The following is a 25,136-nucleotide window of genomic DNA, read 5'->3' as shown; positions in this document are numbered from 1 at the left end:
TGGTGGTCACTTAGGGATGTTTGGGGGATTAAGTTGCACTGAGGGCTTTTTCCAGGATTATGTTGGTGGTGCTCGCTGTGGGGTTGCGTCAGGGGCCGTTCAAAGACGCAGCAAAAGAAATTCAAATGCGGCTGAAACACAAAACAAAAGGAATTCCCGCTGGATCCAGCAGCAGCATCCAAAAGGAGGAGGATGTGTAAGTGCAGGAGGACGAGTGGGCTGGGATGGGATGCAGGTGGCACCAAAAAGGGATTTTTTGAGCACCGTGGCAGCGAGGCCGTGGGTGAACTTCGCTCCTGCCCAAAGGAGCAGCATTTTGTCCCGTGCCTCAGTTTACCTGCTGGTAATCGGGAATTAATTTACCTGGGGATGGGGAATTCATTAATTCAGGGGTGCAGGAGGCTGGCAGCGAGGATTTGCAGGGATTTTAAGGTGGCCCCAGCTCCCCTGGGCAGGATTTAGGAGCTCGGGAGGACAGAACCAAGGGTCACACATCAGAAAGGAGAGAGGGGAAACAAAAAAACCCCAAAAAGGCAGCGCTAAAAGGCAAGTTTCGTTTCAGGGAACACAACAGCTACAGGAGCAGAACTATCGACCAAAACCACAAGATCACATCAGATGTCAGGCAGGACACATCTTGTTTCTCCCTCCCAAAAAAGCTTATCAGCGCAACCAATCACTTTAATGATGTGGCGGAGGGAGGAAGAGGATTTGACTCAGAGTGAAATGAAATTGAGTTGCTGAGACCCTTCTCTTCCGCTGCTGGAGCGCAGTCACCTGTCCTGCAGCCGGGCTGAGATAAATCACCTCCCGCAGCGGAAGGGGCTCAGACATGAGCTTGCATTATTTTCTCCTACTCTTTGCAGTGCTGCAGTGGGAGAGGGGCAGGGAGGGGAGGAAGAGGAGGAGCAGAGCGAGCAGGGAGAGCCCCTGGTGCCCTCCGGGGATGGGGGCAGAGGGGTGGGAGGTTCCCGTTCCAAATCAGATGTGGGAGCAGGGAAACCCTTTCAGCATGGGCAGCTCTGCTCCCTTGGCTTGGGGGAGCAGGGGTGGAGTGAGGGTGAGGATGAGGATGGGATGAGGATGAGGATGAAGATGAGGATGAGGATGAGGATGAGGATGAGATGAGGATGAGGATGAAGATGAGGAAAAGGGTGAGGATAAGGATAAGGATGAGGATGAGGATGAGGATGAGGATAAGGATGAGGATGAGGATGAGGATGAGGGTGAGGATGAGGATGAGGATGAGGGTGAGGATGAGGATGGGATGAAGATGAAGATGAGGATGAGGATAAGGATAAGGATGAGGATGAGGATGAGGGTGAGGATGAGGATGAGGATGAGGATGAGGATGAGGATGAGGATGAGGGTGAGGATGAGGATGGGATGAAGATGAAGATGAGGATGAGGATAAGGATAAGGATGAGGATGAGGGTGAGGATGAGGATGGGATGAGGATGAGGATGAAGATGAGGATGAGGATGAGGATGAGGATGAGGATGAGGATGAGGATGAAGATGAGGAAAAGGGTGAGGATAAGGATAAGGATGAGGATGAGGATGAGGATGAGGATGAGGATGAGGATGAAGATGAGGATGAGGATGAGGAAAAGGGTGAGGATGAGGATAAGGATAAGGATAAGGATAAGGATAAGGATAAGGATAAGGATAAGGATAAGGATAAGGATAAGGATAAGGATAAGGATAAGGATGAGGATGAGGGTGAGGATGAGGATGGGATGAGGATGAAGATGAGGATGAAGATGAGGATGAGGATGAGGATGAGGATGAGGATGAGGATGAGGATGGGATGAGGATGAGGATGAGGATGAGGATGAGGATGAGGATGAGGATGAGGATGAGGATGAGGATGAGGATGGGATGAGGATGAGGATGAAGATGAGGAAAAGGGTGAGGATAAGGATAAGGATAAGGATAAGGATAAGGATGAGGATGAGTATGAGGATAAAGATGAGGATGAAGATGAGGATGAAGATGAGGATAAGGATGAGGATGAGGATGAGGATGAGGATGAGGATGAGGATGAGGATGAGGATGAGGATGAGGATGAAGATGAGGATGAGGATGAGGAAAAGGGTGAGGATAAGGATAAGGATAAGGATAAGGATAAGGATAAGGATAAGGATAAGGATAAGGATAAGGATAAGGATGAGGATGAGGATGAGGATGAGGATGAGGATGAAGATGAGGATGAAGATGAGGATGAGGATGAGGAAAAGGGTGAGGATAAGGATAAGGATAAGGATGAGGATGAGGATGAAGATGAGGATGAGGATGAGTGTGCTGTGCAGGTGCCATCGCTCTGCTGCACAGCTCAGCAGGAGCTGTAATTATCCAGCAGGATAACACCAGCCAGGCTCTGGAAATGGAGCTTGGAGCTCAGTCCTGGTGTCCAGGGGATCAGGATTCACATTCCAGGGCTCAGCCCCAGCTCTGTGAAAGGCAAAAGCAGCGCTCAGCATCCCCAAACCTTGGGAAAGGTTCTGTTCCCGACGGCACAGGCTGGGCTGGCAAATTGCTGCTCCCTGCCCACAGCACCAGGGACATCTCAGCTCCATCAGCTGAACCACGGCACATTCCTCACACAGGCCTGAGGTGCTCCCCATCCCGGGCACAGCGTCCTTAACCGGTGTCACCCCAAGGAATCTGATGTGCTTGCCCTAATGGAACAGGTTGTGGACTGGGAGAAACCAGCTCTGCTGGTAGGTCCCAGCCCAGCTTGTGAGATAGCAGCAGGAGCTCGCTGGGACTGGCATCCCTCCATGGATCTATCGAATCTGAAAATCTGATCTCAGCCGGGGCTGAGGCAATACCAGCTGGATGTCCTTGAGATCTGTCTGCTTCCTCCCTGCACCCAGCTCACAAATGTGGAGTCTGGGAGTTTGCCCCATTCCGTGAGACCCAGATCACAGCCCATGAGTGAATTTTGCCTTCCTGGAATGGGGAGTGAGTGCAGAGAGGCCGTCGGGGCTGGTGGTTTTTGCACCCTGTTCTGAAAGCTGCCCGATTTCCCGCAGATGTGCACCCACCTGCTGCACGGCCTGCAGCTTTCACATCTGTAAATCACAACTTTTAACCCCCACCCCGCTGGCTCTGCAGTCTCAGGGGCAGATTTTCAGAGTTCTTACGGGTGGGAAAAGGCAGGAAGAGCTGGTGGGGATTTTCAGCAAGGCACGAATGGGCTGAATGCTTAAACCTGATGATTTTTACCTGCTGCTGAGAATACCCTCGGCTTTCCCTGTGTTCTGAAGGGCTTCAAAGATCTTTACAACTCCAGGGAAACTCTTGAAGCCCTGGGAATAGGGATTCTGTGTCCTTCAGGCATTTGAGTTGCAGTTGCGTGGAAATTCGGGCGTGATGTTCCCTTTGATTTAGGAATGGGCCGGAGCTTTTGGAAGCTCTGGATTTCTGTTTAAATTAATGCCCTGCTTTGTTTTCCTTCCAGAGGGCTCAGTTTTGGGGTCTCCCAGCACAATCAAAGGCCCTGGCAGGGTTATCAGAAACAGGGTGGGCACAGGAGAGAGGCACAGGCGAGGTCTCAGCACTAACTCAGGAGATCAGGGGCTCCCAAAGCCTCCTAATCAATCCCAGCCTGCCTAGAACGAACATCTCTCCTGCTGCTGCAGCTTCAGACACTAAAAATCCTACTGTAAATGCAACATATCTCTGTGCTTCCTGCCAGCTGGCCTGGAGCCAGCCTATTTCCTTCAAAAAGAGGGATATTTATTTTCATCCTCTTAGAGGCAGCCAATTCATCTCAGACCACCACCAGCTAAAAAAGCTTTATAAATTAGCAGGCTTTTTTTTTTTTCTTTTTTTTTTTTTCTCTCTTTTTCTTTCTTTCTTTTTTTTCCCCTTCCTAATTCTCTCTCCCCCACCCCTTTAAATATTATTTTCCTTTGGTTGTTGGTGTGGACGCTGTGCCAGGACATGCGAGCCGGGGCGCATTGCGCCACACTCCCCTTTCTCCCCGAGCTGCAGAAAGACAGTAGCGGCAGTGTCTCACGAAATCCAGAGGAAACCAAAGCAAAGCCCGGCCGTGACTGATTCTCCTTCCAAATGGCGTAAGCAGGCCAACTTCAAACATGTGAATAATGAGTTATCTGTGCCTGACTTTGTTCAGCAGCACAAAGGATGGTGCTTCCCAACATTTCCCTCCTGCTCCCTCCTGTGAACTCCTGGGCTCTGATTTGAGCTCGCTGGGGCTTGGAGGGCACCTCCGTCATCCTGCGTCACGTTTCATCCCTTCCAGCTCCCTTCCAGCTCTGCGCTGTCCTCTCCTCCCTCCTTCCCTGCCAGTGGGGCTCCACCGGATTCCTCTGGGCTGGGAGTTTCCCATGGCAGGTCCAGGACTCCAGGGAGAACCTGAGCGAGGTTCTTGCCTTGTGTTCGAGGTGTGCAAAGATGAAACCAGCCCAGCATCTGCTGCAAGGGACAGGCCTGCTGTTCCCATAACACAGGAGTTTCACACGTGGCTTCTTTCTGGAGCACATGCTGGGACTTGATAGTCTAGCCCAGACTCAGACTGGGAAAAAATTCCAGCCTCTGCAGAGGACTGGCGTGTCTCTCTGAAGTACCTATTTCGAGGGATTTGAAAGGTGTTTTGCACATTGAGACTGAGTTTTATCCACTGCTGATTGCTTTCTTGTGGTCCCTTCTCACGGACGTGTAGAGACTGAGCCATGGCTTTATGGGCAGGGACTGCTCCTGGAGTTAGGCTGGGAATATTTGGGCAGAGCCTTGGTGGGAGGAGGGTGGAATGCCAGGGGGATGCTTGGATGCTTTGAAGGAGGCTGAGTGTGGCTCCAGCTGCTGTGCCAGCCCATGCCACCCTCTCCTGGCTCTCATCTCCTCCTGTCTGGAGCCGAGGCAACGATCTGCAGAGCGCGTGTGTGTGTGTGTGTGTTTGTGCGCTCCTGAACGTCCCTCGGCGTTTCCTCCGCTCCAGCTTGCCGCCAGCATTCCGCAGCCAGGCTCCCGGGGAGGGCCCAGCCGCTTCCCAACATCTGCTGTGCCGGCAGCACGGGGCTGAGCCGGGGGCTGGGGATGAGCGTGACACCCAGCAGGGCTGGGAGGAGGCTGTGCAGCTCCTCGGCTCTCATCTAACTCCATCTACAGAGAAATCAGGGAACCGGGGCTCCCACTCACCCCACAAAGTGGTGGTTTTTTTTAAATCTCTCAGCTCTGAGATCTTGGTGTCACTCGAGCCATGAAGTTCCTGGAACCCCTTTCTGCCTTTGATATTCTGCATCTCAGTAACCTGAGGAAATCAGCTGCTTTTCAGAACTCCCCCTCCACAGCCTGGAAACCCCATCCCAGTCCCAGCTTGGGAAGCCACATCAGGTTGCACGCTCCTAGAAGGAAGAGTGAGCTCTGTTTGGTCTTTGAAATATTTTAATGCAGAAAGCATGTCTTTAAATCATAGCTCTGAGGGTCTGAGCTCGTGTGGCACACACTGTTTCGCTGTCTGCATTCCAAGGAAACACCCAAAACTTCCAGTATGCTTCTTATTACCGGCCTAAAGTGTCAAATTCACGTCGGCTCTTCCAGCTGGGAAGTGTTCAATGGGATCGTTTGTTTGATGTGCTGATACAGATCTTGTTATTACATCAGGATCGTAGGTGATCTGTCAATGTTTACATCATGTCATGTTCAATACCGGAGTTAACCGATCCCGAAACCCGACCCAGCGCTAAGACCCTGGCAAGGAGTGCCCAAGGTCAGGAGCTGCCACCACTTGATCGCCCCGAGCTCTGCTTTTGCCATAAATATTGACCTGCAAGCCAGTGCTGGCCCAGCTGGAAACTCAGTGCAGCATCTCCAACCCCAACATTGCCTTTTGTGCCCCAAAAATTCACAGGTCGGGGTGATTAAGGCTTCTCAGACACATTTCTTGGGACGAGGGCTGGGGCTGTTTGAAGTTGAGTGAAAATCCGCCCACTGGCATCGGGAGGCTTTGAGTCAGTGCTTGGGTGAAGGTAGAAACCACCTTCCTGTTCTCTAAGGTATGAGCTATTGTTCACTGGTTTCCTCTCCATGACAGCTGTGGGCAGATGGGGAAGGGCTTTTAATGAAGCCAACCGCTGCAGAAATTAAAAAGCTCAGGTTGTTCTGATGAAAGAAACCCATTAACAGCGATTCTCTCTTGCGTGACAAAGTCTGACGTCCCCAGCCCTAAGTGACAAGCGGCAGGAAGTCCTGGGGAGACAGCTTGAGCTAAAGAGGGCTGCCAGGCCAAGCTGGTGGTTTTTAACTCGTTCTCTGCCTTTTTTCACAGGGTTTGGGACCTCCAGGTCCCACACGTGGGGACAGGGTGGGACACAGACTGCAGAGGGTCTGGGAGAGCTGGGAAGAGCCCTGATCCCACCATCCTCGTCTTTGCTTTGACTTACATCCCCATCAGGTTTTCCACTTTTGTTTCAGGGGGCTGGTAATTGTCTCCCCACAAAACAAACCCTTCTGGAGGGTGTTTTCTCCAGGCTGTGCCCACGTTGGGTCAGGGCGGGCACCGGAGCGGCCACGGTGCAACGTGACACAGCCACGTGAAACCCTTGGTGGGGCTGCACGGCTGAATAATCTTAAAAAAACTCTATCAGCATAGAGATTAATAAATTTTTTTCCAGGATTTTCCCCAGATATCACCACAGGTTTGTGCTGAGATAGAGGAAGGGAATTTAATTTTCATTAAATTTCTGGGGAATTTGGTCTTTGAAGTCCTTTTGGCTTTCCTGTGAAGCTCTGCCCAAAATAAAACCGGGTAAAGGTGAAATATAACCCTCTTTTTCTTCTTCTGTGCTTAAATGTATAATGAAATAATAAAATGTGGGCTAAAACGAGATACCTCAGTGCACACACTTTTCCCCTGGAGAAAGCACCATGTGATGGATGCTGCTCACAACTCCAAAGGCCTTGGATAATGCAGAGGTGCCTGAGGTCTGGGGACACACAGAGATGAGAAGAGATCGTTTATGGTCTTGCTTTGAGGTTTCCTTGGTTTACTTCACACAGCAGGGAAAATACATTTTGAAAATACCGCTGGGTTTTTGCTTTCTGCTGGGTTCGTCCTCCCCAAGTTTTCCTCTCCGGTGCCAGCGCGTTTTCCCTCGGTTTGGACTCACATCCCTGGAAGTCTGGGGATTATAGAGCAGGGAGGGGATGGTGGGGCTCACCTGGATGTGGAGAGAGCAGAGAGGGGTGAAAGCCCCTCAGAACCTGTGGCTGGCAGGGGTTTGCTGGTGGGAGCTCAGCTGGGAGTGTGAGTTCCCCTCTGGAGCTTCTCAGACAGCCTGGCGAGCGCAGCCCGAGCCAGGCAAGCGCGAGATCAGGAGATACCAGACTCTGGATTTAAAGAGGGGGAAGTGTGGGGACTTTCTGTGACTTTGCTATGAACTGACACCGCGCTCACAGAGCTGTGCAGATGCGAGGGGGAAGGGCAGAGGGGGTGAGGGCGAGAGGCGCCTGCATTTATCGCCTTTAAAGCGCTCTGCTTCTCTTTCCTTTTCTTCTTTAAAAGCCACCAAGAGCCGAGCTTGGCTCGGTGGATGTCGGGCTGGAGGATCTGACAAGGCCCAGCTCTCTGAAGTGCTGCATGAGGGTTTCTTCCCATCCTCTCTCCCGGCGTGCCTGCACATCTCCAGTGCCCTGAGCGCCGGGATTGTGCCGGGGCGAGGCGGTGCCACCTGGGGAAGGCGCCTTGGCGGCAGGTGCAGAGAGCTGGGGCTGTTGTGGGGCGCTCGGGCTGTGGCCAGGTCTGAACCCCGCACTGATGGAAAGCTGAGGCTCCTCTGGAGCCCCTCCATCAGTAACTGAGTGTAACTGAGGCTGGAATCCGGCCCAGAGAGAGAGCGAAGCCGTTTGGCAATGAATAATACAGTAAAATGTGAAAGTTCTGTATCAAGTGCGTTTCACGCGCCTCTCGCCTCGGGACAATTAGCATAAATTTAATAATTATTGCCCTGTGCCAGCAGCTGCTACCTGAGGAGCTGGGAGTGCTTGATGAACGCTCATTAGCTGTTGGCCTGCCTGGGGGAGGAGGGTGATTAGTCTGCCCGTTTTATGAGGAGGAAAGAGGAACAGAGAGAGACAAAGTGAGGTGGCCAAGGTGTGGTACCGGGCTGATCCCATCCCTCCTGTGCCTCCTCCAGCCCCACTTGGCTCTGACCGAGCTGGGTGGGCACAGCTGGGTGGGGGCTGGAGTAAGACGAGAGTTTGTTCTCGATGCAGTGAGCAAACGCTGTAGAAAACGCTTTAAATTCAATGTTTGCTGGTTGCCCAGTCCCCGCTTTGCCAGGACATGGTTTCTCCTGCCTTGCACGTCTCCCCTCCGTGTTGAGAGGCGGTGAGGGCTGCTGGAGGTCGGTCGCTCAGGCAGGGACTGATCCAGCTCCTTGACTGGAGACTTTCTGGATGATCTGGAGCTTGCCCCGTGGGTCACTGTGTGTCCATCTGCCCCCGGAGCTGCTCTCCGCTCTCTGGCACCCATTATTATCCCTCGTGAATAACAGCAAACCACAGAGACGGAGGCTGCGCTGGCTCCCTGCATAACCAGGCTGCTGCAGCCAAAGGGGGGCTGATCAGATACCAAACTCTTTTATCACGTTCCAGGGCACAGACAAAAGCTGGAAGACCAAGCCAAACCCTTCACCGACCGCTACGGAGAGCTGGAGCGGCTGCGCCAGTCCATGAGAGTCACCCCGACAACACCCAACCCCCGCGGATCCCTCAGCACCCCGAGCCACTTCGGCTCCCAGGCTCAAACTCCAATCCAAGGTAACCCCCCGGCTGTCCCAGTGTCACCCCCAAACCCTCGTGTTCCTGGCACGGCTGAGTGCGAGCCACCCTCCGGATGGGATTTTAGAGCTGCAGTCTCCCTGCTTAAGGAGCCAGGGAGGGGTTTGTGTGGATTTCTTGACCTTGGAAGCCTCGTTGCACCCATTAAGTCGCTTTTTGCAGCATCAGATCTGGGCTTTGAGGAACAAGCGAGCAGCAGGAGCACGAGGGAGGTGCGAGCAGCACCCTTTGAACCCAGCAGCTCCTCTGACATGAAGGCAGCCGCGCTATGGTTATGCATCAGCCGGAGAGGCTGTTCCGCGCTTTACATGCTAATCCCAACGGTTTCTTATCATTGTGAGGCTGCCAAGTGCGGTGATCCCTCTCCCAGCTCCAGCATAATTCCCCACACGGATGCACACCTGCATGGGCACACACACACACACACACACACACACACAGAGCCTTTGCTCTTCCCAGATCTGCCAGCGGCAAAGAGCGCCCGAGTCCCTGGGCGTTCCCCAGGAATCTGCAAGCTTGCTGCCAGGAGCTGCCACTGGAGTTACCTGATGGAGATCAGGCTGCTCATCCCAGAATTTCAGTCCCAAACTAAGCAAGGCATTAAAATATCTCAGCTGCTGTGCTGCTCCTGGCTTTCTGCACGGGCAGATGCCACCAGGATGAATTAAGGGACCGTTCTCCTGTCCTTTTCGGTGCTGCTTTTCCGTGTGCTTTCGGTCTCGCTGGCTCTTTTCCTTCAGAAATCGGCAGAGATACTAACAGGGCTTCAAGGGATAGCATTTAAGCTGTCTGTGTTTGGAATTTTGGTGAGAAGTGGCACTTCTGGGAAAGTTTCATAGAAAAAGCTCCCAAGAGCCTCGTGCTGTGTTTTCAGAAGGGATATGGTGGTTTGAAAGCCTCGGTGTCATTGGCAAAGAAGGGGTTTTGGGTGTAAAGACATGTTTGAAAATGTTACCCAAACTGTAAAAGCTGTGCCGCTCCTCCCTGCCCAAAATTACAGAGAAAATTTAATTTATTTCTCATTGAAATGCAAATCTCCATGCTTGGAATTTTCATTGATATTAGCAGGCTTTATGAGAAGAACACGGGCATTTTGTTTAGGATTATCATTTGGGTTTTTTTAAAAGCACAAGGAGAGAGAGAAAGAGTTTCCTAGGCTTGTCCCGTTGGCCGCATCATAAAGAAAGAGATTCTTGAGGGAAGAAAAAAAGATTTGTATTTTAAATTAGCACAGCCCCCTGCAGTGCCAGAAACCCAAAGAGCGTCGTTTGGAGCGAAGAATCAGGTGATGACACAAATTCAACGAGAAAAAAAATGGAGTTGGCCACAAGCTACCGCCCCTGCCAAATTCCCAAATGTCAAGTGACAGCAGGAGTGGAGACACACAAAATTAGCCTCTGAAATCATTCCTGCAGAGTGAATCCCAAGTCCCAGGAATGCTGCAAAAGGCGGTTTGTGCACGCTCTGCTCTTGGCTCCCTTGTTCCCGAGTCGGAGGAACCCTCTTAAAATGACTGTGGGCTCCGGAGCAGGACCAGCTCAGTAATTTTCAACTCAGCCCCGTCCTTTTGACACAGCTCTGGCTATGACCAATCATAACCATCATTTCAAAAACCCCTCTTTCTCTCGCGCACACACACACGCCTTATTCACAAAGATCATAATTTTTACTTGAGCAAGTGGAGCCCGGCCCGTGCCAAGAATAACACGGGAGTTAACAGGCCTGTAATTCTCACGACTTGGCACGTTCTTGGGTAACACACAGGAGAGGCCGATTAGTGGGAAGCAGAATGAGATTCCAGCGGGGAGGGGCGATGGGGCAGGCTGGGGTTCATCCAGCCCCCGCTATCTTTTACGGGGTGCTTCCCAAGGTTAATGTTTTTAGCATCTCTGTGCAGGGATTAAGAGGGGGACAAGGAAGGTTTTTTCCTCCATCAGTGCCCGGTTCCCCCTGCTCCTGTGCTGGGGTTGCTCGGCCTCCCTGTTCTGCTGACCAAGCACAAACTTCCTAATCCGCTCCTGGCAAAAGCAGGCTGGGAGCTGGGATGCTCAGGAACAGCCTTGGCCACTGTGGGGGGATCCCATCACCTCCCTGAACACAGCACGTGGAGTTTGGGTTTTTAGGCAGGCAGGAGACAGGGTTTATCTTTAGAACTGGGGTTATTGGGAGGTGTGTTTGCTCTGGCCCAGTCCAGTCTCTCCTCCTGAGGAGGGAAAGCTGTGGTCGTGGTGGAGATCACGGCAAGGACGCCGCTGGGAGTGGGACAAGGGTCTGGCCCTCAGCCACTCGCAGAGGCTTTCAGTAAAGCAGCCCCTGGAGGTTATAAATAGCCTCCATGTAAAATGATCATCCTGAGGTTAAATGGTCTCAAACCAAAACCCTCCCGGTAAGAGAAAGCCGATGGTTTCTGAAGGGCATGCCAGGAAATAAGGGAGGAGAGAGCGCGGCTCCGAGGCCGAGCGGGTCGGGTCCTGCTCTCTCCAGTGTCAGGGTATTTCAGTGGCTCCTTGCCCCACTCAGCTGGGCAGAGACTCAATCCCTTCCCATGCCTGTCCCCAGATGGGATGGGCACTGGCAACCCTGCACACACCAGATCTCATTCCCACTTGTGCTGCTCTGGGGGGTAAATAGGGTAATTCTGGGTGTGATGAGGTGCACCTCTCACTGAGCTGCCGGGCAGGTCAGACCCTCCTCAGCACCCAGCTCTGCTTCCCTGGCTTCAGCCCAGCAGAGCCTCTGTTGAGGATTTGGCCCAGTGCTTCTCCAGAGAGGTCTGGAAAATCTGAGTGTTTGCAATCCCAGCTCTGCCATCCCCACAGCGAGACACCAAGCTGTCATTAGGATGCCTCGAAATGGTTCCTCATTACCGGGCACGCCAAGCCAGAGCCTCGCGTGCCTGCTTCAGTCGAGTTTTGCCTTTTAGCTCAGAAAAATCAAGTAGCTCCCAGAAGTGAAGCAAGATGTTACAGGGGCTTCTGCTGCCTGCCTTCAGCTGCTTCTCAGAGCCCCCTGGCTCAGGGGAGGCGGGCTGGTGACAGACACACGTCCTCCCCAGGAGCAGCCCCCAGTTCTCTGTGTCCTCCCTTGCCCGTGTGTCAGCAGTGGCTCAGGCTGAACCATTTTGTTCCCAGCGCAGCAGAGCAGGACCGCCCACGCTCGACTTCTGTGGTGGAAACATCTTCAACCACTCAAAAGCAATTGTGTGCCTTGTCCAGCAGCATGGAGGGGCCTTGTGCTCCCCGGGACAATTGCAAAGGGGTTTTAGATTGGATCTCCTCGGTACCAGAGCGAGTTGTTCTGATTGATGCGCTTCACGTCCCTCTGCACACTCTTGGTTTTGCTCCAGAGAAGCCAAACTCCCTTGATTTCACCAGGAGGACAGTAAATGCCAGATCCTTTTGCAAGCCTCTCCTAGCCCTAGTGCCTGCTGAATGGTTTTGGGGAGACTCTGTTCACTGGTGAAGAGCTTCAGATCTCCTGATCTGGAATTTGCTCAGCTTCGTTCCCAATCCATTACTTCAGCCCAGCGCAACATTTTTATCATCAGCAGAATGCTTCATCATATGCCTTTAAAGTAAAGTCTTTCTCTCTCATTTTCTTTTTAAATATACATTTTTAAAGTATTGCATTACTTTTAAGGAGCCTCTTGGCATAGGCAGCAAGTGCCCCTATTGTTTCCGAAATGCAACGTGGCTGCTCTGAGGTTAAGTCCTGAATTATGGGCCCAGCAAATACACTGAATTGCTGCTTCCTAATCCCTGTCCAGATTGACTTATGGTTTCTTTAAAATATCCGTTTCTTAATGGATAAAAACATTCTACCATGGGCAGAGACTAAATTGTTTCCAAAGGAAGCTAGGCAAGCATTAGTGGGAAGAAAACATATTGTGGGATTCAGCTTCAGCCTCAAAGGAAGGAACATGCTCGAGATGGGTTTCCTGCCTGCTTTCAAGCTTCTGTGTCTATCTTTAAACTGCTTTTCTGCTCCTCTCCTTTACATTTGTGATGTCCCTGCGGTGAATTTGGTGCGGAACAGTCACAGATGAACCACAGAGCGGTGCTGGGCAGGAGCTGCCCCCAGGACAGAGTCCAGGCAGCCGCGACCGCTGCGTTTGTGCCGTGGACGCGTGGCCGTCCCCACACAACAGCAAGGAATCCCTCAGGAGTTGCCTCAGGGGTGCCATCCTGCCTTGAACACAGGATTTCCCAGAGAGCTGGGATGCACAGTGCCAGGCTCAGAGCGGGGTGGGGAGCCCCCAGCCCGCTGGAGCCCCCTGTGCCATCACCCCTCCGCAGTGGGATTCCCATGGCAGACGCGGCCTGGCCCAAACCTGCTCGGCAGGCAAGGTGGTCTAGCTGCAGGCTGGGTTATAAATCCAGCAGCTTCCTTTTATGTAGTCAGGGCTTGTTAATTTGTTTTAATACCCTTTGAATACAGGTAAAGAGCAAAGCGCAGGCAGGGCGGAGGGGAGTGCCTGCCATCCCAGCTCAGCCCACCCACCCGCTCCAATTAGCACCGTTATTCATTAGCTCGGCGGGATGCAGCCGAGGGGACTGCGGGATGCAGAGGGCAGGGGGATACGGGCAGAGGGCTCTGGGATGAGCGAGGCTGAGCAGGAAGCTGAGAGAGCTGGGCTTGTTTAGTCTAGCAAAGGGCAGGCGGGGAGCGGAGCCCATTGCTCTGCGTAAATACATCGAGGGGGTGAGCACGGAGAGGCAGAGGAGCTCATGTCAGTCTGGAGGATACTGCAGGCACATGGGGCTGAACTGGCTCTGCATAAATCCACAGCGGAATTAGGAGCAGGGTCCTCCCCAGAAGGATGAGTCCAGACAACTGGAGCATCCCGATGGACCTGGAAGGGTTTGCAGAGGAGGCCGAGACGCGGCGCATGATTCACTGAGCTGGGAACACCTGGGAATTTCCTTGCTCTGCTGCTGCCCGGAGTATTTGGGGTGGGAGAGGACCCAGGAGCTGCGTTTGTGCTGCTCGGCAGGGTGGGTTTGGGGCCACGTGTGTGTGTGCACGGCAGCACACGGCGTCCGGGGAGAATCGCAAAACTGAGCAGCAAACGTGCTTGGCAGTGTTGAGGTGGTGCCTGGCGATGCTGTGATAAGGACCCGTGTGTTGTTGTGTTTTGGTTTGGGGTTTGCGTTTGGTTTTTTTTTCAGAGCCTGCAGAGGAAGTCCGTGCACCCAGTTTGTGAGCTGGTTCTATCAGATACAGAGCAGCGCTCCAAGGGCGTGTAACAACGGATGCTGTTCACACCCTCCTTTTTTTTTTCTTTTCAACACCTCCCCTCCTCCCCCAAAATATATTTTGCTCTATTTTACGTGGGCTGGGAGGAAGGGGCCGTTTTCTTTTTTAGTTGGCTCTGACTTGGAAACAAATGAACTTGTTAACATACGTGACAGAGGCGTGAGAGCGTGCCTGCATGCGTGGGTGGGGAGGAGAGCGGCGCCTTCTCTAGAGATGAGCTGGGGCTTCACAGATCAGATGCATCTCGTGCACCTTCCCATGGAGATTCTCTCCTTCTCGTGGCCACCTGCCTCTCCGTGCTCCCACATGGAGTTACTGTGATCAGGGGAAGGAAGCGGAGAGGGACCAAGATCAGAAAAAAATGCTCAAAGATGGCTGGGAGGTCTGAGAGTGACAGAAATGAGCAAAAACAGCCAAAGGTATATCCAGAGTGGGAATGTCCGTCCCCACTCGTCACACACATGCTGGTGTGTTATATACAGAAGCGTAAAGTATCATTAGTGTTTACATTGTCGTCAATCATTGTGGAGTAAGACAGGAAAGGAGGGCTTTTTACCCTGGGGTAGATTTTTCATGAGAATTTTGCAAGGCACCTAGAATTAGAATAGTGATTGATGGCCAGGCTGAAGATATTTTATATTCTATGCACCTGGAGAGTGCCACGCTATCAAGCTCCTTTTAAATTCCCTTTATTCTCTGTGTGTCTCACACGCTGTGAGCATTTGTTGTGTAACATCCACACGAGCTCAGGTATATTGCTGTGGTTCATCAGCCACCGCGTGCTCCCCACATCTCTAAGGTGGAGACCAGCTGGTGTCTGGGGTGCTGAGGAGCTGCTCAGGTTCCACACGTCGCTGCCTGGCCCCAGACAATCTGATAATGATGATCCTGCTGTACACCAGGCCCCGGTGCTGTGCTCTGCCACACGCCTGGGGTGAGCTGGTTGTCTGGGTACTATTGCAGCACTGAAGAGGTCCTGATGTGTCTTCTGCTGCCCTTTCTTCCCTCCAGGCAGAGCAGATGTGTTCCTGGGTTGGGAGGTAGTGGCAGCACTCACTGCTCCTCTGGGATGGATGCACATCAATCCCTAAAACCACCTGCAGGGCCCATTGCCTCATCTTCTCAAAGGCTTCCAGGGACCTCAGAGCAGATCCACCAGCCCTGACCCCGCCAGGGTGCAGGGACCAGCTCCACTCCATCCAAGGCAGCTCCCAAACCCAACGTGGTCTGAAGGGAGGTGGCTGAACACACCCAGAGAAACCTCTGTGGTCGGCAGCCTCACGAAGCAGCCCTTCCCATCTCATGGCCAGCCCTTGCCACCATGACCCAGCTGAGGTTTGGCTGCCATCAGGGGCATCTCCTTGCATTTATCTCCTGGCCACCCACCCAAGGAAAGACCTGAATTGTCTCTGAGGCAGAGAGAGGGCTGCTGTGTCACTGCAGCACTGTTGTTTTATCTGGAAAGGGGCTGAGCAGCTTTCAAAGCATGTTTCTATCCGGCCCCACATGCGAGGGGGGGACTTGGGGGTCCTCAAAAGGTGCAAATTACAGCTGCACAATTAAATCACGGGGTGTGTCCCGGCCTCTGCGGTCCCCGGGGCAGCTCAGCCCTAAGGAGGAGACAGTGGCATTACTAATCAGGGCTTTGACCTTTACATGGCTTTTATTTAATACACATTCCACACTTCCCCAAACTCCCATCCAAAACATTGACATTTCCGCTGATAGATTGGGTCAGATTTTGGAGTAGTTGGGGGACTCAATTCACTCTTACAATGGTTAAATTCTTACAGCTAAATGGGCTTATTCAGTTAGTGCAGCAGCTGGTGTGATTTCGAGAAGAAAATAAACATTTCCTTCAAATATTTTGATTGGCAACTGGACAACTGAAGTACTCAAGCTCGGATTGCCAGGGTCCAAAAAAGCAAATGGGGGCTGGACGGCGAGTAAGCGAGGGAAAACCGTAGTAAATCCTCGGAGGCAGCACTACGGAGCAGATGTGTGTGAGATGTGCAGGGGAAGGGGACAGCAAAACGGGATTTTTAAGCCCATTTTCTGCTGTGATTCCAAAGGGAACATGGGGTCTGAGGGTGCAGCTTCACCCACTCCTTGTTCCCTGGCTTTGCTCTGCAGCTGTTTGCTCCAGGTTGCTGTTTGATCCTGGCTGTGCAGAGGGTCCTTGCTGCTGAGTTAGGTGGTTATGGAGGGCGTTAATGGCCATGTTTTATTTGGATCTCGCCGGGGTTGTTTCAGTGGAGACTTCCTCGGATGCAGGGCAGGGGCGTGAGGCTCCAATATGAGGCAGCCAGGATGGAGGGGAAGCCCTGAAGTGAAGGAGATGAGATGGAGAGGAAACCTTGAGGCGAGGACCAAGATAGAATGGGCGGTTGTGAGGTGACAGAGCTGAGGTGGAGGGACAGTTGTGAAGTGAGGGAGACAGGATGGAGGGGCAGCCTGGAGGTGAAGGATACAGGAGAGAGGGGCAGCCCTCAGGCGAGGACCAAGATGGAGGGGAAATCCTGAGGTGAAGTATGCAGGACAAAGGGGAGCCCTGAGGTGAAGCACACAGGACAGAGGGAAATCCTGAGGTGAAGTATACAGGACAAAGGGGAGCCCTGAGGTGAAGTAGATGGGACAGAGGGGAGTCCTGATGAGAAGGAGATGGGACAGAGGGGAGTCCTGAGGTGAAGGACACAGCATGGAGGGCACCTGTGAGGTGAAGGACACGGGACAGAGGGGAGCACTGAGGTTAAGGACACGGGACAGAGGGGAGCACTGAGGTGAAGGACACAGCACGGAGGGCACCCGTGAGGTGAAGCACTCAGGACAGAGGGGAGTCCTGAGGTGCCGGCCCTGAGGCGATGGCGAGGCCCCAGCCCCCTCTGGCGGCCGCCTCCCTCCCTCCCCTTTCCCGCCTCTTTTCCCGCCTCTTTTCCCGCCTCCTTCCCTCAGCCCGCCGGGCGCCCCCTGCTGGCGGCGGGGGCGGCCGCCTCAGGCGGGCCCTGCGAGGGCCGCGGGCAGCGGAGTTTTGTTTTTGGAGTGGTTTGGGGCTTTATTTGTAGCCTCAGACTGGTCAGGGAAAGCTGGAGCTTTATTCCAGGCCAGACTTAGAGCCCAAGGCCGGCGGGTGTTAAAGCGAGCTGGTCACTGACGCTCAAACGCCTCAGGGCTCTGCTGACTGTGGATTCCTTTGAGGGGCTCGCACGGAGGGATTCGCTTTTTGAAGGATCCAAATTCGCAGATCTCAGCCCTGCAGAGTGCTCTGGCCAAGGGTTCAGAGCCTGCCAGAGCTGTACCTGAGTGTCTCCAGACCCCACGGCCTTGCTGTGCCTGGCCCCTAATTAACACTCTTAACATGCTCCTGTCTAAATTAGCAGCAGGGACCCACTGCCAAATGGTGCAAATTCAGGCCAATAAAATGTAGCCTCTAAAAAAAAAAAAACTCTTTGAGTGCACTATAGAGGAAAAGGGAAATGTGCCCTGAGCGCTCAGGTTTGATTTCTATTTGCATTTTATGGAATATTATTTATGGAGCTGTGAAAAGTAATGAAGGAGCGCTGGAGATTCTGGGAAGGCAGCGAGCAGCAATCTGCCTGTTTTGGGGGCTGAGGGGGGTTTGGAGGCTGCTTTTTCTCAGTGCAGGGCTGCCGAATTGAAGGGGAGACATTCAGAAGACAGCACTTTTTCTTTCCAGTCCAGGTGCAGCAGGATTTCTGCCCCATGGTCCTGCCTCAAGCTGTGATGCTGCAGGATTGCTACGGCCATGGGGCTGTGCTTGCAGAGTTGGTCTCCAAACCTCAGCTCCCAGTGCCTGGCAGCGGCTGTGGCTGTAGCACAGCTTTGGGATGGGTCCTGGCGTCTTTCTGGGCTGTGAAATTAGGTTGGGAGCGCTTTTCCTACCTCTGTGCTTTTCCAGCCAGCCCAGCACGGAGCAGGGCTGGCCCTGTGGCCGGGCAGCCGCTTCCACGGGCGCTTTCCAGCTCCGGGTGTGTGCAGAGCAGTGTGGTTCGGGACAGCTTTGAGCTGCTCCTCTCTTATCTCGCCCCAAAGCCACAGCCACGTTCACAAACCAGGTGCTCCCCCGCCTTTCCCCTCCGTGGAGCCTGCGTGGGAAGGCAGGCGCTGCTGGGTGCCCGCAAAAGGGCTGCAGGGGAAGGAGGGAGGATCCTCCCCTTCTCCTTCCACAGCTGAAGGACTCACCTGGGATCAGAAGGGAGGTTCAGATCAAATCCCCTCCATACCTGCTCCTCCAGAGCGTGCCCGTGTCACCAGGTAGCTGGAAGGGATTGAATCGAGTGTTTTCTCCTGGGGAAATGCTTCGGGGCCTGGAATACCAGCCCTGAGAAGTTAAAAATGCTTCATTGTAATGAATAGATCTGAAACGCACGTCCCTGTGCATGCAGAGCAGCCACACAACCCTCTGGATGTGTGTTTGTATGTATATGCATCTCCAAAACCAACAGGCGTGTTTAGCATACTCACCTCACCTTCTCTTGCTCTGAGGGATACAAAATCCAGCTGATGTGACCAAAAAAAAGCACTTTTGAGGCTGGATTGCATCCCACTAGCAAAGGAGAAAGGTCCTGCTTTTTAATAAGAGGGCAATTGAGAAGGTCTGAAGGACAGAAGTTTCACTTCTCTCCTTGGAGAGCAAACCTCATTTCTCTGTGCCTTGATGCACCAAGGCCAGAGGTTCCTGGGCTCTGTCTCAGCCTTGGGACAGCTGAGACAGCCACAGGAATCCCTCCAGCTCCTCAAAGGAGCTTCTGCTGTGGATTCCCACCTCTAACCTGGATTTTCTGCAGGAGGATGGGGTCCAAAGCCAAGGTCCCTTTCCAGCTCCAAGCTGGCTGCGACCCCCTTTGGGTTTAGACCCTCCAGAAAAAGGCGTGGGGGGCTCCAATATCCAGTGGAGCTGGGGAACATCCCCACCACGCTGCCCCGAGTCTCCCTTCCCCCAGCAGAGAGCCTGAATTTCTCACTCTCTTTATCCTCTTGGAAGGAGAAAAATACACAGAGAACTCAAGCAGAGGGATATTGTGGCTCCTGGCTTGGGAGTTTTCAGCTGTGTGTTTATCAGCTCCATCCCCTGATGGTATCAGCACGAACAGGCCACCCACAAGAAGGCTTAGCAGGCTGGTCTGGGCTCCAGCTTTTCCTGCCTGTCTCCATGTGTGTGTGTGTGTGTATACAGCAGGGATGGATGATCCCAGGGCCCGGCCGTCTGGGGCCTGCCTCCATTTATTTACTACACAGCTGATGTCATGGCTAAACATCTTTTTTCTGTGTTTATGGGGTGTGCTGCTTTAGTCTGCCCGAGATGAATAGACCCCTAAGAGAAGTCAGCTTAGCCGTGTCCCTTCTTGGATAGGAAACAACAAATTTTAGGACAGGAAATGGGAGCAACTTAAACAAATGGGTTTAGGGTTTTTATTTAAGTCCCTCAGCTCTTTTCCCTGGCGGACCCAAGAGGTGCTTTCCCTTCTAATTCCTTGGGAATGCTCTAACCACCCCCTCTCCTCCCTCACCCCGGCAGGCACGTCGGAGCTGAGCCCCTTCTCGGACCCGCGGCAGTTCGAGCGCTCCTTCCCGACGCTGCCGGCGCTGACGGAGACGCGTTTCTCCGACCCACGGATGCATTACCCCGGTGCCATGTCCGCCGCCTTCCCCTACACGGCCACGCCCTCGGCCACGGGCATCGGGGGCATCAGCATGACCAGCATGCCCACCACCACCCGCTTCCACCACACCTACCTGCCGCCCCCGTACCCCAGCTCCACGCAGAACCAGAGCGGGCCCTTCCAGGCCAACCCCTCTCCCTACCACTTGTACTACGGGACGTCCTCGGGCTCCTACCAGTTCTCCATGGTGGCGGGAGGCGAGCGCTCGCCCACCCGCATGCTCTCGTCCTGCACGAGCGCCTCGGCGGGGAACAACCTGATGAACCCCAGCCTGGGCGCGCAGAACGACGGCGTGGACGCGGACGGCAGCCACAGCAATTCCCCCACCACCATGAGCACCACTGGCAGGATGGATGAGTCCGTCTGGAGACCCTACTGAGGAGGAACTCAGCTGGGCGCCCGTGTCTTTAACTTAATCAGCCAACGTGGCTCCTTTTGGGAGCGACCAAAGTGATGCCAAGGGAAAAGGTAAACCAAAGTCTTCCAAACCCAAAGCAAAGGATTCTCTGCATGCAAACATCAAGCGAAGACGGACCGAGACCTTCGCTACATTTCAAGGTGAACACCCACGAGGCTTGAATGTGTCGCTTGATGTGGTTCCTTCCGTATGTTTTAGGTATGTGGATTGTACATAGGGGAAAAAAAAACCCCAAGGACGTGTGGAATCAGATGTTTGGTACTTGCAGAACACTTCTCGTTCATCTCACTCACACCTCTTCCCCACACAAAGCATTCAGAAGTGAGGATAACCTCACCCTTCCTCTGCAAAATGGTTCAGAGAAGAGAAAAAACACCAGGGAGTCATCCGAGCCATCTCTCTGCCAGTGCACGAGGACTGAACTTTTAGAAAAAGGAGAAAAAAAAGAAAAAAAACCCCCATTGTCTCCTGTCCTTCCCTCCCCGCTGGTGAAGGGTCCCTGAGCACCAAAGAGCGGTGGGGTCTGCAGCACAGCCAGGGGCACCGGGGCTCAGTCAGCCACGTGAACAAGAGCTGTGATGTGATTATTGTTATTATTTGTTGATGACCAAAGCTGTATTGTTCATTTTGGTGTCATTGTCGCCCTTTGTCAATCAGTAACGTGGCTGACCCCGGGCCTGGCTGACCCCTCCCCTCTATGTTTACACACGAAATGTACTTTTTACAGAGATGTTTTGTTCTGTTTGTTTGCTCTCTTGTCCTGACCTCACCATTCAGCTCTTTGCTCCCCTTAGCAAACCTCAGTGATGGTGGCTGAAGTGAAGGCGGCGTTCAGGACAATCTGAGACATTTGAGATGCACTTCCAAGGGGCTCAGGAGCCTTTGGCACGGCCTTGCCACCGTTCTGCAGGTGTTCCTTCCATCCCCTCTGAGCGACAACACTCACTGCTGGTGGCAAAGCATCATAAATCTGTTCTGGTCCTTTCCCATGTTCTCACCCAGAGGATTAACAGCCTCTTGTTCTGACTCACATGTGTCAGTCGATCCTGGAAGCTCTGAGATGTGGAGAAAGGAGCAGTTTCTCCTCCTGGTGGTGGGGATGTTGGGAATTGATGCTGTGTGGCCTTTTCCATCCCCTCACGCTCCTGTCCTTCCCCCAGGTGACCCCGAGCACGGGGACCTCGCTGTAGAGGGATAAGCTGAAGAGAGGGCACTCAAGGTGCCACTGGTGGCATCAGGTGGCATTTGCAGGAACCAGGTCTGCCAAGCACCACACACCAAAGAGATGGCAACCAAACAGGGCCATGGTGGGAGGTGGCTGGAGGGGCACTGAGGGCTCCTCCAAAACCAGCTCAGGGGCTTGGCTCTGGTCACATCACAGGGTTTGTCACCTCCTGCAGGCCAGCTGTGCCCTCTGCTGGCACGGGAATCGGGGCTGGATTCAGGATTCCTCGTGCTGGGAGGGCACAGATTCCTGGGGATCCATGCCTGCAGTACCCACTGCCCTGGAGAGCCCTCCCCGCAGCCAGGGGACACTCCCAGCCCCAGTGCCACCAGCACCGTGCCTTTCTGTCTCCATCCCTCCCATAAACACAAGAAAACCCAACCCCCAGAGCTGCCCTCCTGGTCCCTGTGCCTCAGTGCCACCATCCCAGCCTTGTCACCTGTCCCCAGCTCCCAGCTGGCAGCCGGTCACCCTCAGCACAGAGCCCTGGAATTGCACTACCACGGTGAGGCTGGAGCAGCACATCCTGGCTGCCCTGGAGAGCTGCCATGACCACTCACAGTTCCATAAACAACGAAGAACAACTCTTTTCAATAGTAATAATAATAATAATGATAATAATAATTTAAAAAAAAAAACAAAAACAAAGCCTTACCCCAGCAAAACTGCAACCTCCACTTGCCTTAGCGCCGGCGCTCGCCAGCTCTGGAGCTGGACAGGGCAGCCTGTGTTTTGATGCCTTTTTGCATTTGTCATCCCATCCCACTGGTTGAAAGCACAAAGGAAACAAGGCATTCATAGTTGTAGGTTAATTTAAGACTGTTTGTAGTGAGTTTTAAAAGAAAAAATAATAAAAAGAATGGCAACGATGTTGTTTTTATGACATATTGTCATATGAAGGTGTAAATAGATGCACCTCTGTTGTATGCAAATGGTCACGAGACAGGCCAATGTTTTTTGCTTTGCACTATAATTTGCTTTTTTTTTTAAAAAAAAATGCACAATCGCTTGTACAGTAAAGCCCCTTTGTCTGGCTCACAGAATATTTAACTATAAAATCTAATTTTTGGTCTTATTTGTTATAATAATATAATTCTTAAATGTGTTGAAGGATACGATTCTTAATAATGCTTCTAATACGTGTATGTGCAGGGTAAAATAACACCAGACTAAGGAGATGAGATCAGAGATCTTTGTAGATAAAGAAGGCGAAAGTTGTTGTTGGGTTTTTTAATGGTGTCTTATGATGGACATTAAAAAGAGAAAATAATGCTAGCGATACCAAAAAATGTGGTTATTTGTGTAATACCCCAGCCTTACTTGAAGGTAATACCCTATATTTAATATGTAGCCCAATTTTTAACCTGTAGCACTTGTCACTGGGGAGGTGGGGCGGGGAGAGGAAGAGGAAGAGGAGGGTCTGCTCCTGGAGAAGTCATTGGGGAAGCTGTGGCTGGAGGAGTCTCCCGGCTCTGGCTCCCCTGGGAACAGCCGGGCTCCGCGGGGCTGCCGTGGGGACAGAGCCACGGCTGGGGGACGGTTCTGCTTTTCTGGTATGGGGTCACTTCTGCTCCGCTGCCCGTGGCCGTGTAATCCTGTCAATGCCATGTGGAACAATAAACGAATGGTTACAACGGCCCCGCTGCCTCCCGCCTGTCACTGCTCGCCGTGCCCGGCCCAGGGGGCTCCTCACACTCTGCTCTGTCCCTGTGCACAGGAAGGTTCATCACTCTGCTCTGTCCCTGTGCACAGGAAGGTTCATCACTCTGCTCTGTCCCTGTGCACAGGAAGGTTCATCACTGTTCTTTGTCCCGGTGCAGAGGAAGGTTCCTCACTCTGTTCTTTCCCTGTCCCGGTGCAGAGGAAGGTTCATCACTCTGTTCTTTGTCCCGGTGCAGAGGAAGGTTCATCACTCTGCTCTGTCCCTGTGCACAGGAAGGTTCATCACTGTTCTTTGTCCCGGTGCAGAGGAAGGTTCCTCACTCTGTTCTTTCCCTGTCCCGGTGCAGAGGAAGGTTCATCACTCTGTTCTTTGTCCCGGTCCAGAGGAAGGTTCCTCACTCTGTTCTGTCCCTCTCCCTGTGCACAGGAAGGTTCCTCACTCTGTTCTTTGTCCCGGTGCAGAGGAAGGTTCCTCACTCTGTTCTTTGTCCCTGTGCACAGGAAGGTTCATCACTCTGCTCTGTCCCTGTGCACAGGAAGGTTCCTCACTCTGCTCTGTCCCTGTCCCGGTGCACAGGAAGGTTCCTCACTCTGTTCTTTGTCCCGGTGCAGAGGAAGGTTCCTCACTCTGCTCTGTCCCTGTCCCGGTGCAGAGGAAGGTTCCTCACTCTGCTCTGTCCCTGTCCCGGTGCAGAGGAAGGCTCCTCACGCTGTTCTTTCTCCACGCTTTGATTTTCGGCTCATTCAGAGCACCCCGCTAACCAGATTCGGTGTTTGGAGGCTGCTCTTGGCCGCAGTTTGGCACCACAAGGGTACCCAGGGGAGGCCAGGCAGGGGTGGGATGGGAGAACCTGAACTTCCTGAAAACCCATTTAAACCTCTCCAGAGGGCTCTGGAGCACTCCCCGTGCCCGGGGGCAGCCCTGGAGGGGCGAGCGCTTCATCCCAGCCCGGCATCCCCTCCTTCCCTGCCCTCCTCCTGTCAGCGCCGTCCCGAGCCGCAAAAGCTCCGCACAAATCCCGCAGCCCTCAGCACTCAGCCCTCGCCTCCAGAACTCAAATGACGGCAAAAATAAAAAGATCCCAGCCCACAAGAGGATCCGATGCCAAGGGTTCCCGAGGAGCCGGGGAGCTCAGCTCCAGAATTATTCACGAGCCCGGGGCAGGAGCGCCGGGACCATTCCCAAAGCTCTGCATCCCCTCTCAGCATCTCCCTGAGCGGAGCCCACAGAGGCGTTTGCGTGGAAAGAGGGAGAACAAAAAATTAGGAAAAGCCCAAAACAAACCACAATAAATGCTGGTAGCCGGCTCCACAGCCCTGGCCAGCGGGAATATGTTCCAAGGAAAATCCGAGAGTTAGCCGCCTTTTCTTCACAGCTACAGGGAGAGGAAACACCCCGAGGTGCAGCTGTTATTTACAGGAACTTTCTGTTCCAAACGGATCCGGGATTTTCTCACAGCTTCGGTGCAGAGGGAAGAGAGAAGGAGAAGGAAAGGGATGGGTGAAGAAAGAGGACAAATAAAAAGGGATTTATTGTACTGATCAGCCGTGAAATCCGTGGGGTCCAGGGGGATTTGGTGCTGGTGCCCGTGGAGGGGATGAGGATGTGTCAGACCAAACCAGTGGGACAACAACACCAAAAATCCCAATGGGAGGCCCAGATGGTGTTAAATGTGCCCAGCACCTGAGGGCTGGAGTGGTGTGATTTTTATATGGGTATTATTATTATTATTTGTGTTATTCTATGGGTGATATTTTTATAAGGCTGATGGTTTTATATTGGGGGATATTTTTTTACCCTGCATGGCATCCAACGTGCTGCTACTGCATCGTGCTTCCACACAGGTTTTGCCCCAATTTAATTAATTTAAATGGAAAATTTGGACCCCAGCACTTCAATGCGGGGTTGTGGGGTGCATCAGCCTCTCCAAAAGGCTCCCAAATACCCGAGGGCTCCCTCTGTTCCAGGGGGAAGCTGAAAAACAGGGCTGGAAGCAACAGCAGCAGGAACGTTTGTGTTTTCTTTTGCAACAGAAAACTGAAAGGGGGAAAAAAAATAGCTGAAGTTTGGAAAGCTATTTTTT

At 52.9% G+C, this 25,136-nt stretch overlaps 1 protein-coding gene across 1 annotated transcript in view; it reads left to right on the top strand.

Annotated features, from left to right (window-relative positions):
- The window catches only part of RUNX3 (RUNX family transcription factor 3), a 37,650-nt gene extending 14,676 nt beyond the window's left edge, over positions 1–22,974 (top strand). The window contains exons 4-5 of the mRNA XM_005529711.3: positions 8,625–8,789; positions 19,603–22,974. Of these exons, the coding sequence (XP_005529768.1) occupies positions 8,625–8,789; positions 19,603–20,126 (689 nt within the window). The 3' untranslated portion in view covers positions 20,127–22,974. The remainder of the gene's footprint in view (positions 1–8,624; positions 8,790–19,602) is intronic.
- The last annotated feature ends 2,162 nt before the right edge of the window (positions 22,975–25,136 follow it).

The sequence above is a fragment of the Pseudopodoces humilis genome, chromosome 27, assembly GCF_049639895.1.
Source record: "Pseudopodoces humilis isolate 2021_Gansu_Grassland_sample_001 chromosome 27, ASM4963989v1, whole genome shotgun sequence".
Taxonomy (NCBI): domain Eukaryota; kingdom Metazoa; phylum Chordata; class Aves; order Passeriformes; family Paridae; genus Pseudopodoces; species Pseudopodoces humilis.
This window is presented reverse-complemented; position numbering and strand designations above follow the sequence as displayed.